Source organism: Liolophura sinensis, chromosome 1 (assembly GCF_032854445.1).
Source record: "Liolophura sinensis isolate JHLJ2023 chromosome 1, CUHK_Ljap_v2, whole genome shotgun sequence".
Lineage (NCBI taxonomy): Eukaryota > Metazoa > Mollusca > Polyplacophora > Chitonida > Chitonidae > Liolophura > Liolophura sinensis.
Genome location: NC_088295.1, coordinates 95,626,796 through 95,640,820, shown reverse-complemented (window position 1 = coordinate 95,640,820; position 14,025 = coordinate 95,626,796). Strand labels below are relative to the sequence as shown.

Genomic DNA, 14,025 nt, shown 5'->3' with positions numbered 1-14,025 from the left:
CTGAGAACAATAAAGAAATAATGGAGAAAAATGGAGAAATGACCAGGAAACAATAGAGAAATGACCAGGTAACAATGGGGAAATGACTGATAAAGTAGAGAAATGACTGAGAACAGTAGACAAACAACTGAGAACAGTAGAGATAAATAAAAACAGTTAACACATGATGAAGAACAAATGAAATTCAAGGGATGTTATTTATAATGTCAGAAAGTTCTGAATCTAGTCCAATCAAAAGGCTGCCTTTTCAGCCAAGGAAATGGCTTCATTTCAGAATCGATGTCCAATCAAAATATATTTCACAAAGCCAATCGCAGAAGATGTTACACAGTTGTCCAATCAGGAGATCCTAGGCTTATCAGTATGCAATCTTTGCCAGGACATGAATCAGTCAGCCAGCTCAGCTCTCAGTGAACGCAGGCCCACCATCCAACCCCATGCTCCTTCAAGGCACCTAGTGTATTTTAGGTGGTTAATGGGCCTAATATCGTGCCTCATCAGGCAAGGCATAACATTCTTCAGTCACCAAGTCTGGTAATTGGTATGCAAACATTAGAATTTAGTATCAATGTGCATCCCCTCAGGACCATGTACCACTGTGCACCTACATGTACTAAGTGTTCCTTAAGCAACATGTGCATTTATACTGCACCTTCTACTAATTGTCCCTTACATACCCTGTGCACCTATGATGCACATTCTACTAACCATCCCATATGGACCATGTGCACCTATAATGCATCTTCTACTAACCATCCCATATAGACCATGTGCACCTATACTGCACCTTCTACTAATTGTCGCTTTCATACCATGTGCACCTATAATGCATCTTCTACTAACCATCCCATTTGGATCATTTGCACCTATACTGCACCTTCTACTACTTGTCCCTTTCATACCCTGTGCACCTCGAGTACACCATTTCTCCTGTTTGAAATATGAAATGCATGATTACTTTTACAATAAAGCTTTCATGTCCCATTCAGGATGTCTGTTATTACATAAATAGAGAAATGACAGAGAACAGTAGAAAACCGACAGAGAACAATAGAAAATGACCGAGAACAATAGAGAAGTGACTGACAACAGTAGAGAAATGACAAAGAACAATAGAAAAATGACACAGAACGATAGAGAAATGACAAAGAAAGATAGAGAAATGACTCAGAACAACAGAGAATGCTACACTAGAATTACACAATGAAGTACACAATGTGGCACGCATCAAGGAGATAGTGAGCAATGTTGCCCTGAGTTGCTGCGCCCAGCTCACCTGTGTTCCATGTCCAGAATGACCAACTTGCTGTTCCTGGCCGAGTGATGGAGGACAGTCAGCCATCGGATTCCATCCCCATTAGGGTCTATCAACATTGGGGGTCTCTGCCAGGAGGAGCACAGCATGGCTGCATTTTCCATCTGCCGTGGGCCGAAGTCTACAACACACACATTATGACATCAACATAGCCACACCTGATCTCTTTGGTTTAGCCACACATACATGTTTACCATTTGATCAAACGCATGTTTTCACAGGTAGCTTGTTCAGCTCTACATTCATGCATACCACTTGATTCACAAAAACAAAACCTAACATGCACATCCTGTGTTATATCGCATTACATTCATGCTACTTGTGTCTCGTGTTTTCGCTTTGTTCTCGCCACGATATGGCTGAAATATTGCCGATGTGGCGTTACGCCATAATCATTCATTCATTCATACTACTTGTGCATAATGTAATATAGCAGACTACATGTATCCCGCTGATATTTAGGCTTTTCTTCACACCACATGTTGGTGCAGGTGTACCTTGCGTTATCCAGGTGTCCAGGGTTTTCTCCCCTACCAGCAGTTTAACCAGACTGCGGATATACTGGTTGTACTGTAAGGTTGTTATCATTGGGCTGGAGCTTTCTGTCAGTGCTTGAGACACAGACCCATCCTCAGTGCCCTCTTCCTGGATCTTATCCAAGGGAGCCTCAAGGTGGCCACTTTCAGAGCCAGCCATTGGATGATCTTCAGACACTGTTGGTAGACATACGTATTTATCAGAGACAATATTTTATCTTGATCGCAGTGAACACACACTGCAGTTTTTGCTTGAATCATTCCATATAAGCATACTGGGAAACACTGAAATGTACACATATCCATTATGCGTTGAAAAAGCTTACATGTACATGTACCTCGACAATTGCTCTCTAAATTACAAACAACAACAGAGAACTATTGTCCTGATGATAGACTAGGCCCTGTATAAATCTATATTTCAGTGTCAAACATAGCCTACACATAGCAGCTACAGTTCCAACTATGATATACACAAAAACTCCAAAAATCTCCAACATGAATGTTTACCAATGTACCTGAAACCACAGAATTGTCCCCTCCACGCTCTGTGTCTACGCCTGGAGCACTTGTTTCCCCTTCTACCTCAACATCAACTGCTGGCTTTTCTCCCTCTTCTACACTGTCTTCTTTTCCGTCCTGTTTTGCATTGTAAGAATGAACCAAAATCACGAGTATATGTACACATTCCTTCATCATTTTAATGTACTATTCTGCTAAAAGTGTCATACATAAGATGCAGATTAAAATTAAATCTATAATAACTTGCTATGATGGATGGTGAACAAGAAGCATTTATACATAGCTATAGGTAACTGACTAAATATAGGCTCATGCGTGGCGGTGAAGCGTGAACAAGTATCAACTAGGAAGCAAATTTCAGATGCGGAATATAAAACTTTACACAAAACTTTAAGGTAGTAAAGTACTGTAAATGCCTTTTTATTCGGGGGCATAAACTTTCGCGGATTTGGTAGGAAGACACTTTCGCGGATCTTAACAGAATTACTGGACCACTGATAAATGAAAATCAAACTTCAATACAGAAACGTCAAGTAATAAAACAACTCAAGCATTCAAGTAACAATGTTATCATTTAAACTTCTTTGTACCTGTAACATGTGACAAAATTTCTATACAATACAGTAACTTGATCAGACAAAGGAAGTTAATCCGCCTAAGCTTTTAATCTTTTGAAGACTGTTAATCTTTATAAAAAGAAGCCCTTACCGGCTGTGTTGGCAAATATTCATATCACACACTCGGGGAGACGACGAAGGATTAAATGTGATATAAATAAATCCCACTGTTTAATGCTCATGCATCAGCAGTGATAGTGAAACTTTGAGTGAACTGTGACAGATTTGAGTAAATTTCTCAGAAATCATCATGACGAAAAGAAAATTTGAAGTGCGGAAACCCCAGAGTTATGTGTCGGGCGCGTTGGAAAGGTGATCTGACTGGAAGGCAAGTACAGTCGATAAAAAAACAGCCTCTCTCATTGTATGTATATGGTATCACGTACACACGCCCAGTACAAATTATTGATTTGTATGTCTTTAACCACGGCAATAAATCAACAACAACATAGCAACGTGGCGATACTTAGACGGAGCTAAGCCTCTTTAAAAGAAAGCAAGATTAACTGACGATCCATTAAGCTGGATTTGTGAAAGCCGGAATACATTCTAATTAGGTATTTCTAATTAACGTGTTGGAAAAAGTTTTAGAACTGTAGTGCTTGTTAACGAATTCATAACTGTAATGCATGCTACATTATTAATTTACTTGCATGGGTTTTATATTCGATGGCACTTATTTTCGCGGAAATGTGTTTGTCGCAAAATCTGCGAATGCTAGTACCATGCGAATAAAAGGACATTTACAGTAATTTTCTTATGATATGAATGGCACAAAAATATATACAGAGAGAGAATTTGTGGTGCTGTTGAACTTCATATACGCGTCATGGTCGCACAATGTTAAATGATAGGCAATCGTGGAATATGTATAAGAACTGACTTTATCACAAATGTACTAATTATATGTAACACAAACAACACAACACACACACATCTATACAGGTTAAATGTGCATGAGATGTGTAAATAACTGACCGTACTGCCCGCTTGCTGAGCTTGCTCAGCGGCCTCAGCATATGCCTGCTCCTCCTCTAACACTGACATGTAATCTATATCATACACAGAGCTGGCGCCCGAAGCCGTCCTCAGACCATCGATACTCCAGTCTATCACTCGACCTGAAAATCACAACACACCATTTCATTACTCAGTCCGTGACAAGACACATCACAGTGACCTCAGCACTATCCCAGATCTTGTTACACCACCATAACAGATACTTACCTTTGAGGCCATCGATGGAGTCTATGACCAGGGGGATTCCCCTCTCTCTCAAGCAGTTTGGCCAGTGGACGGTAAGCATCATTCTGCGGAAGTTGTGGTGATACGGTCCCAGGTAGGTGACAAAAGCGCTGGCCATGGCACATCCCCCGGGGATGGAGACAAGTCTGCGCTCGTGAGAGTCAAAGATCTGCTGACTCCTCATGCGCTCACCCTTCAGAATCTGCAGCAAACATTCAGCATAATCTCATATACATATAGCTCAACCTCTGTCTACTGCTTACTTCCTTCTCACTGTCAACTTTTCTCTGTCTTGTGGCTTAGTATGACTAATATATACTATCACCTGCTGAAGGCCGTTGTCACAGCATGCACTTCTTGCTAGAACTGCTAATCAATATGACAATGTGTTAAATCTGTTCACATCACTGGACAAAAAATCAGTTTGTATATGAACAGAGTGTTTCTATTTTGTACTGGACTGAGTATTTAGGAGATTGTGCTATGTAAGGGTGACCTACGCGTCTCAGTTCTGCAGCGGTCTCCAGCATTTTGCTCATGTTTAGTGTTTTCTCTTCCTGGTCATTCTTATCAATGGTGGCCTCTTCAAATCCCCGTGCCAGGTCAGACAGACGAACATCAAGCACCTATCAGTCAAGGAAATACAAGTGAAATGAACTCACAATATTATTTCATGTCCTGCATATAAGCTCTACTGAATCAGACAGACAATATAAACATATATGTGCATGTAATATGGTGTTGCTGAAATCTTACTGTACTTATCTGTTGGAATCTGTTTTCAGAGAGTACAAAATCACATACATATCTGACTTTGTCACTGACAACTTGAGTTACCAGTCAACAACTAGTTTAAATCATTTCAGTCTCCAGCTAGATGACAGAGAAACAACAAGCATCAGTAATGATACGTTTTTATCTGAGTGAAGAGCTGTTCATCCCACCTTTCTCTTGTTTTCCAGGGTAGCCATCTTGTGTTCCGCATCATCCACAGCCTGGGTCGTCTCGTCCACCTTCTGGTGAAGTGGTTTGACTTTGGAGATCATCATTCGATGATATCTGCAGAAAAGTTACAATTCCATCAATCTCATTCAGGCCAGTATGCATTCAATCCTGATTTATGCATTTCCTACAAAACTCCTCTTGTATATCTACATGTATATGCACAATACATACATATTTTGAAAACACAGTGACAGACTGAATGACATCACAAAACACAATATTCCTGTCTTATGCTAGACCTACATGTACCTGACCACATATTTAACCCAGTGACACAGAGAGCCACAGACTGCATTACTGGATCTGTGACAGACATGACATTTCTGAACTACCTGACAACACCTATAACCCAGCGACACAGGGAGCCACAGACTGCATTACTGGATCTGTGACAGACTTGACATTTCTGACCTACCTGACAACACCTATAACCCAGGGACACAGGGAGCCACAGACTGCATTACTGGATCTGTGACAGACTTGACATTTCTGAACTACCTGACAACACCTATAACCCAGCGACACAAGGAGCCACAGACTGCACTGCTGGATCTGTGACAGACATGACATTTCTGACCTACCTGACAACACCTATAACTCAGACACAGGGAGCCACAGACTGCATTACTGGATCTGTGACAGACTTGACATTTCTGAACTACCTGACAACACCTATAACCCAGCGACACAGGGAGCCACAGACTGCATTACTGGATCTGTGACAGACTTGACATTTCTGACCTACCTGACAACACCTATAACCCAGCGACACAGGGAGCCACAGACTGCATTACTGGATCTGTGACAGACATGACATTTCTGAACTACCTGACAACACCTATAACGCAGCGACACAGGGAGCCACAGACTGCATTACTGGATCTGTGACAGACTTGACATTTCTGACCTACCTGACAACACCTATAACCCAGCGACACAGGGAGCCACAGACTGCATTACTGGATCTGTGACAGACATGACATTTCTGACCTACCTGACAACGGCTATAACCCAGCGACACAGGGAGCCACAGACTGCATTACTGGATCTGTGACAGACTTGACATTTCTGACCTACCTGACAACACCTATAACCCAGCGACACAGGGAGCCACAGACTGCATTACTGGATCTGTGACAGACATGACATTTCTGACCTACCTGACAACACCTATAACCCAGCGACACAGGGAGCCACAGACTGCATTGCTGGATCTGTGACAGACATGACATTTCTGAACTACCTGACAACACCTATAACCCAGCGACACAGGGAGCCACAGACTGCATTACTGGATCTGTGACAGACATGACATTTCTGACCTACCTGACAACACCTATAACCCAGCGACACAGGGAGCCACAGGCTGCATTACTCGTCTTCCTCTCGATTGTGTCTGGCTCAAATGAAGGCTTCTTCAAGTAAGGTTCCACCAGGTTCAGGGTACTCTCAGGCAACTGCTCATCATCAAACGACATCAGCTCCTCAATAAACCTTGTCAACACACAGATCAAATTATCTCCTTAAACTTGAATATATTTAAAAAACACATTTCCAGCTGAATAACTGCTTCATGTTCTCTTACTGACTGTGCTGATTGCTCCCTAAAAGCAAGATTCTCAGTAGTCTCTAGGGTCCAGTTGTTAAAAGTGTATGAACAGTTAAGGCTCGTACTAACTTTAGTCTTGACTAAGTACCATTAGTTTTAGACCAAGACTGGTTTTAAAACACAGGCCTGGTCCAAACCTCGATACACTTTAGAACAACCGGTTCCAGCGCACCTGTTACAGCTCTACTGCTACTACCTGTCTTACAAGTATGTTTAAAGATTCTGTTACATGTGCATAAAAGAGTTACGTACATGTATTTTATATTTTATGTATCCGTACTTTACAGGTGTGTACCTGCCCACTCACCTCTCAAGGTTAGCCATTTGTCTCTTTGCTCCTTTCTGCCAGGTCAGGTCAGCAGTTGGTGACTTCACTGGAGACAGAAACAGACACTACAGTTACAGCCTAGAACTCAGGTCACCAGTTGGGGACTTCACTGAGGTCAAAAACAGACACTACAGTTACAGTACAGAACTCTTGTCAGCAGTTGGGGACTTCACTGAGGTCAAAAACAGACACTACAGTTACAGTATAGAGCTCAGGTCAGCAGTTAGTGACTTCACTGAAGGCAAAAACAGACAGTATAGTTACAATGCAGAACTCAAGTCAGCAGTTGGAGACTTCACTGAGAACAAAAAACAGACACTACAGTTACAGTATAGAGATCAGGTCAGCAGTTTGGGACTTCACTGAGGACAAAAGCAGACACTACAGTTACAGTACAGAACTCTGGTCAGCAGATGGGGACTTCACTGAGGCCCAAAACAGACACAACAGTTATAGTATAGAACTCAGGTCAACAGTTGAAGACTTCACTGAGGACAAAAACAGACACTACAGTTACAGCCTAGAACTCAAGTCAGCAGTTGGAGACTTCACTGAGAACAAAAACAGACACTACAGTTACAGTATAGAGATCAGGTCAGCAGTTTGGGACTTCACTGAGGACAAAAGCAGACACTACAGTTACAGTATAGAGCTCAGGTCAGCAGTTGGGGACTTCACCGAGGTCAAAAACAGACACTACAGTTACAGCATAGAACTCAGGTCAGCAGTTAGTGACTTCACTGAAGGCAAAAACAGACACTACAGTTACAATGCAGAACTCAGGTCAGCAGTTGGAGACTTCACTGAGGACAAAAACAGACACAACAGTTACAGCCTAGAACTCAAGTCAGCAGTTGGAGACTTCACTGAGGTCAAATACAGACACTACAGTTACAGTACAGAACTCTGGTCAGCAGTTGGGGACTTCACTGAGGTCAAAAACAGACACTACAGTTACAGTATAGAGCTCAGGTCAGCAGTTAGTGACTTCACTGAAGGCAAAAACAGACAGTATAGTTACAATGCAGAACTCAAGTCAGCAGTTGGAGACTTCACTGAGAACAAAAACAAACACTACAGTTACAGTATAGAGATCAGGTCAGCAGTTTGGGACTTCACTGAGGACAGAAGCAGACGCTACAGTTACAGTACAGAACTCTGGTCAGCAGATGGGGACTTCACTGAGGCCCAAAACAGACACAACAGTTATAGTATAGAACTCAGGTCAGCAGTTGAAGACTTCACTGAGGACAAAAACAGACACTACAGTTACAGCCTAGAACTCAAGTCAGCAGTTGGGGACTTCACTGAGAACAAAACAGACACTACAGTTACAGTATAGAGATCAGGTCAGCAGTTTGGGACTTCACTGAGGACAAAAGCAGACACTACAGTTATAGTATAGAGCTCGGGTCAGCAGTTGGGGACTTCACTGAGGTCAAAAACAGACACTACAGTTACAGCCTAGAACTCAGGTCACCAGTTGGGGACTTCACTGAGGTCAAAAACAGACACTACAGTTACAGTACAGAACTCAGGTCAGCAACTGGGGACTTCACTGAGGTCAAAAACAGACACTACAGTTACAGTATAGAGCTCAGGTCAGCAGTTAGTGACTTCACTGAAGGCAAAAACAGACAGTATAGTTACAATGCAGAACTCAAGTCAGCAGTTGGAGACTTCACTGAGAACAAAAAACAGACACTACAGTTACAGTATAGAGATCAGGTCAGCAGTTTGGGACTTCACTGAGGACAAAGGCAGACACTACAGTTACAGTACAGAACTCTGGTCAGTAGATGGGGACTTCACTGAGGCCCAAAACAGACACAACAGTTACAGTACAGAACTCTTGTCAGCAGTTGGGGACTTCACTGAGGTCAAAAACAGACACTACAGTTACAGTATAGAGCTCAGGTCAGCAGTTAGTGACTTTACTGAAGGTAAAAACAGACAGTATAGTTACAATGCAGAACTCAGGTCAGCAGCTGGAGACTTCACTGAGGACAAAAACAGACACTACAGTTACAGTATAGAGATCAGGTCAGCAGTTTGGGACTTCACTGAGGTCAAAAACAGACACTACAGTTACAGTATAGAGCTCGGGTCAGCAGTTAGGGACTTCACTGAGGTCAAAAACAGACACTACAGTTACAGCATAGAACTCAGGTCAGCAGTTAGTGACTTCACTGAAGGCAAAAACAGACAGTATAGTTACAGTATAGAGATCAGGTCAGCAGTTTGGGACTTCAGTGAGGACAAAAGCAGACACTACAGTTACAGTATAGAGCGCAGCTCAGCAGATGGGGACTTCACTGAGGCCAAAAACAGACACAACAGTTATAGTATAGAACTCAGGTCAGCAGTTGAGGACTTCACTCAGGTCAAAAACAGACACTACTCTTACTGCGTAGAGCTCAGGTCAGCAGCTGGGGACAGAAGACAGCAGATAACAGAAATCCACCAGAGTGTTGACTGACAGACAAAGCTGTTGATGACTTACAGAGCATGATGATGGCAGCCATCAGATCCTCTATGTCTAAGATAGGTTTCTGCATGGAGCGTAGTTCTGCCAGCATGTCGACATTGATATTTTGTACAACTTTCTTGGTGTCTGCCACAATAGCGATAGCCTTGTAGACAGCACGCTCATGAGCCACTTGATACTCCGGCAAAAGCTGGCAATGACAATGGGCAACAAAAAGCAGGTTTAATGATTAAAATTTGGTCCATCTTATGAGAAACACAAAAGGAAACAAAATTTCCCTGTGAATCATTGACACATTCACACTAACAGTCTTATCTTTGGTTGAAAGCTAGAGTTGTCTGCAGACTGTCACACAAACTCTGTGAATCACTGACACATTCACACTAACAGTCTTATCTTTGGTTGAAAGCTAGAGTTGTCTGCAGACTGTCACACAAACTCTGTGAATCACTGACACATTCACACTAACAGTCTTATCTTTGGTTGAAAGCTAGAGTTGTCTGCAGACTGTCACACAAACTCTGTGAATCACTGACACATTCACACTAACAGTCTTATCTTTGGTTGAAAGCTAGAGTTGTCTGCAGACTGTCACACAAACTCTGTGAATCACTGACACATTCACACTAACAGTCTTATCTTTGGTTGAGAGCTAGAGTTGTCAGCAGACTGTCACACAAACTCTGTGAATCACTGACACATTCAAGCTAACAGTCTTATCTTTGGTTGAAAGCTAGAGTTGTCTGCAGACTGTCACACAAACTCTGTGAATCACTGACACATTCACACTAACAGTCTTATCTTTGGTTGAAAGCTAGAGTTGTCTGCAGACTGTCACACAAACTCTGTGAATCACTGACACATTCACACTAACAGTCTTATCTTTGGTTGAAAGCTAGAGTTGTCTGCAGACTGTCACACAAACTCTGTGAATCACTGACACATTCACACTAACAGTCTTATCTTTGGTTGAAAGCTAGAGTTGTCTGCAGACTGTCACACAAACTCTGTGAATCACTGGTTGAGAGCTAGAGTTGTCTGCAGACTGTCACACAAACTCTGTGAATCACTGACACATTCATGCTAACAGTCTTATCTTTGGTTGAGAGCTAGAGTTGTCTGCAGACTGTCACACAAAATCTGTGAATCACTGACACATTTATGCTAACAGTCTTATGTTAGGTTGAGAGCTAGAGTTGTCTGCAGAATGTCACACAAACTCTGTGAATCACTGACACATTCATGCTAACAGTCTTATGTTAGGTTGAGAGCTAGAGTTGTCTGCAGACTGTCACACAAACTCTGTGAATCATTGACACATTCATGCTAACAGTCTTATCTGAGGTTGAGAGATACAACTGTCTGCAGACTGTCACACAAACTCTGTGAATCACTGACACATTCATGCTAACAGTCTTAACTTAGGTTGACAGCTAGAGTTGTCAGCAGACTGTCACACAAACTCTGTGAATCACTGACACATTCATGCTAACAGTCTTAACTTAGGTTGAGAGCTAGAGTTGTCTGCAGAATGTCACACAAACTCTGTGAATCATTGACACATTCATGCTAACAGTCTTATCTTAGGTTGAGAGATACAACTGTCTGCAGACTGTCACACAAACTCTGTGAATCACTGACACATTCATGCTAACAGTCTTATCTGTGGTTGAGAGCTAGAGTTATCTGCAGACCGTCATACAAACTCTGTGAATCACTGACACCTTCATGCTAACAGTCTTATCTTAGGTTGAGAGCTAGAGTTGTCTGCAGACTGTCACACAAACTCTGTGAATCACTGATACATTCATGCTAACAGTCTTATCTGAGGTTGAGAGCTAGAGTTGTCTGCAGACTGTCAAACAAACTCTGTGAATCACTGACACATTCATGCTAACAGTCTTATCTTAGGTTGAGAGATACAACTGTCTGCAGACTGTCACACAAACTCTGTGAATCACTGACACATTCATGCTAACAGTCTTATCTGAGGTTGAGAGATACAACTGTCTGCAGACTGTCACACAAACTCTGTGAATCACTGATACATTCATGCTAACAGTCTTATCTTAGGTTGAGAGCTAGAGTTGTCAGCAGACTGTCACACAAACTCTGTGAATCACTGACACATTCAAGCTAACAATCTTATGTTAGGTTGAGAGCTAGAGTTGTCTGCAGACTGTCACACAAACTGTGTGAATCACTGACACATTCATGCTAACAGTCTTATCTGAGGTTGAGAGCTAGAGTTGTCTGGAGACTGTCACACAAACTCTGTGAATCATTGACACATTCATGCTAACAGTGTTATGTTAGGTTGAGAGCTAGAGTTGTCTGCAGACTGTCACACAAACTCTGTGAATCACTGACACATTCATGCTAACAGTCTTATCTTAGGTTGAGAGCTAGAGTTGTCTGCAGAATGTCACGCAAACTCTGTGAATCACTGACACATTCATGCTAACAGTCTTATCTTAGGTTGAGAGCTAGAGTTGTCTGCAGACTGTCACACAAACTCTGTGAATCACTGATACATTCACACTAACAGTCTTATCTGAGGTTGAGAGCTAGAGTTGTCTGCAGACTGTCACACAAACTCTGTGAATCACTGACACTTTCATACTAACAGTCTTATCTTAGGTTGAGAGATACAACTGTCTGCAGACTGTCACACAAACTCTGTGAATCACTGACACATTCATGCTAACAGTCTTATCTGAGGTTGAGAGCTAGAGTTGTCTGCAGACTGTCACACAAACTCTGTGAATCACTGACACATTCATGCTAACAGTCTTATCTTAGGTTGAGAGCTAGAGTTGTCTGCAGAATGTCACACAAACTCTGTGAATCACTGACACATTCATGCTAACAGTCTTATCTTAGGTTGAGAGCTAGAGTTGTCTGCAGACTGTCACACAAACTCTGTGAATCACTGATACATTCACACTAACAGCCTTGCCTTCTGCTGAGACCTAATGTTGCCTGCAGGCTGTCTAACAGTCTTACCTTCTTGAGCCTGGCTATCTTGTCCATCTGGGCCTTGACCACTTTGACCTGCTGCTCTGTAATGGCTGTGTCCTGACCAATCTGAGACAGGATCTTGATGGTACCCTAACCAACAACAACAACAGCATCATTCCACAATACACTATACATGTCTCAACACCATGGCAGAACCTGTACCCAAACTCAACCTGAACTATATCAGCCTGCCCATGGACATTCTAACAACAAATATACACATATATTACATTCACATTATTTCATTACACTATAATATATTACATTTACTTATTTGTGGATTGGCTTATTTGCTTGTTGCCAATGTCAAAGTCAAGAATTTTTCACTTGTATGGCTGTAACTAAGGCAGGTGAGGCAGGTGAGGCAGGTGAGGCATGTGAGGTTGCTGACAAATGATCTCACACGTGAGGCACAGAAGAGCACACCATAATAAATGGTGAAAGACAAGGGACCCTGCCAAGTTCATGTGTGTTTGGGCCTGCAGCTCATGTTTCCTAGCGATATGTACCTGTATTACACACGGAATGGCTCGATGCCAGAAGCAATCAACTTTTAATTAGATGGTGCAAATTGAGATGACTAGGCTTCATCCAATATCAGACACTGAGCCTGTTCTTTAAGTAAAAATTTGTGCATCACTGATCAGCCACTTTCGCTGAGGCCGGTGGAGAAAGTGCAGAATTTGCAATGTCCCCTATTCTGAGGATTGCTGATGTTTGTCCAGTCTAATATTATTACTTGCTAGTAGCTCAGAATAATATGGCCTGAAAGCAATGCTGATTAAATCTCCTGAGCTTACAATATTTCCCCCAGCTGGTGTGTGCTATGTACACATAATTTGAAAATGACAGGGCTACTTGATTTGAGTGAAACATGCTATAACAAAGAAGGCTTACTGGTTACTGACAGCCAGTATCTACATTTGCACAATTATGAACTCGTGTAATGGTAACTCACAGCTTTGCGTTCCTCCAGAACTACCATTTCATGTTCCAGTTGTTTGCGGAGTTTAGTAGCTATGCCATCCTCACGACTGATGCCTTCCAGACTGACAGTCACAGCCTGATGAATCTCCTCTACCTCCAAGTGCCTAGCACACGCAAGGGAGATAAATCTGTGGGAGACAGGAGGGTAACTGTACACCACCTACGTACACCACCTACATGTCACAAGTACACTGATAAACATTGAAAAATCAAGGCTCTTCAAATTTTACATATAGCTTGTGTTTTCCTCCTCACTACACCTGTTTTGCTCTGCCCACAAAACTTACACTAGAACTGAGGTATTACGAAATGTCCTGGAAAACATGGCATAAAACACTGCAATGAACAATCC

The 14,025-nt window shown here is 42.2% G+C and overlaps 1 protein-coding gene across 1 annotated transcript in view; it reads right to left on the bottom strand.

Annotated features, from left to right (window-relative positions):
- LOC135462183 (dynein axonemal heavy chain 9-like) overlaps positions 1-14,025 on the bottom strand; it is a 124,716-nt gene that overhangs the window by 38,834 nt on the left and 71,857 nt on the right. The window contains 12 exon segments of the mRNA XM_064739578.1: positions 1,277-1,436; positions 1,813-2,028; positions 2,370-2,490; positions 3,969-4,111; positions 4,218-4,437; positions 4,736-4,861; positions 5,180-5,294; positions 6,567-6,734; positions 7,157-7,223; positions 9,681-9,855; positions 12,672-12,776; positions 13,645-13,801. Of these exon segments, the coding sequence (XP_064595648.1) occupies positions 1,277-1,436; positions 1,813-2,028; positions 2,370-2,490; positions 3,969-4,111; positions 4,218-4,437; positions 4,736-4,861; positions 5,180-5,294; positions 6,567-6,734; positions 7,157-7,223; positions 9,681-9,855; positions 12,672-12,776; positions 13,645-13,801 (1,773 nt within the window).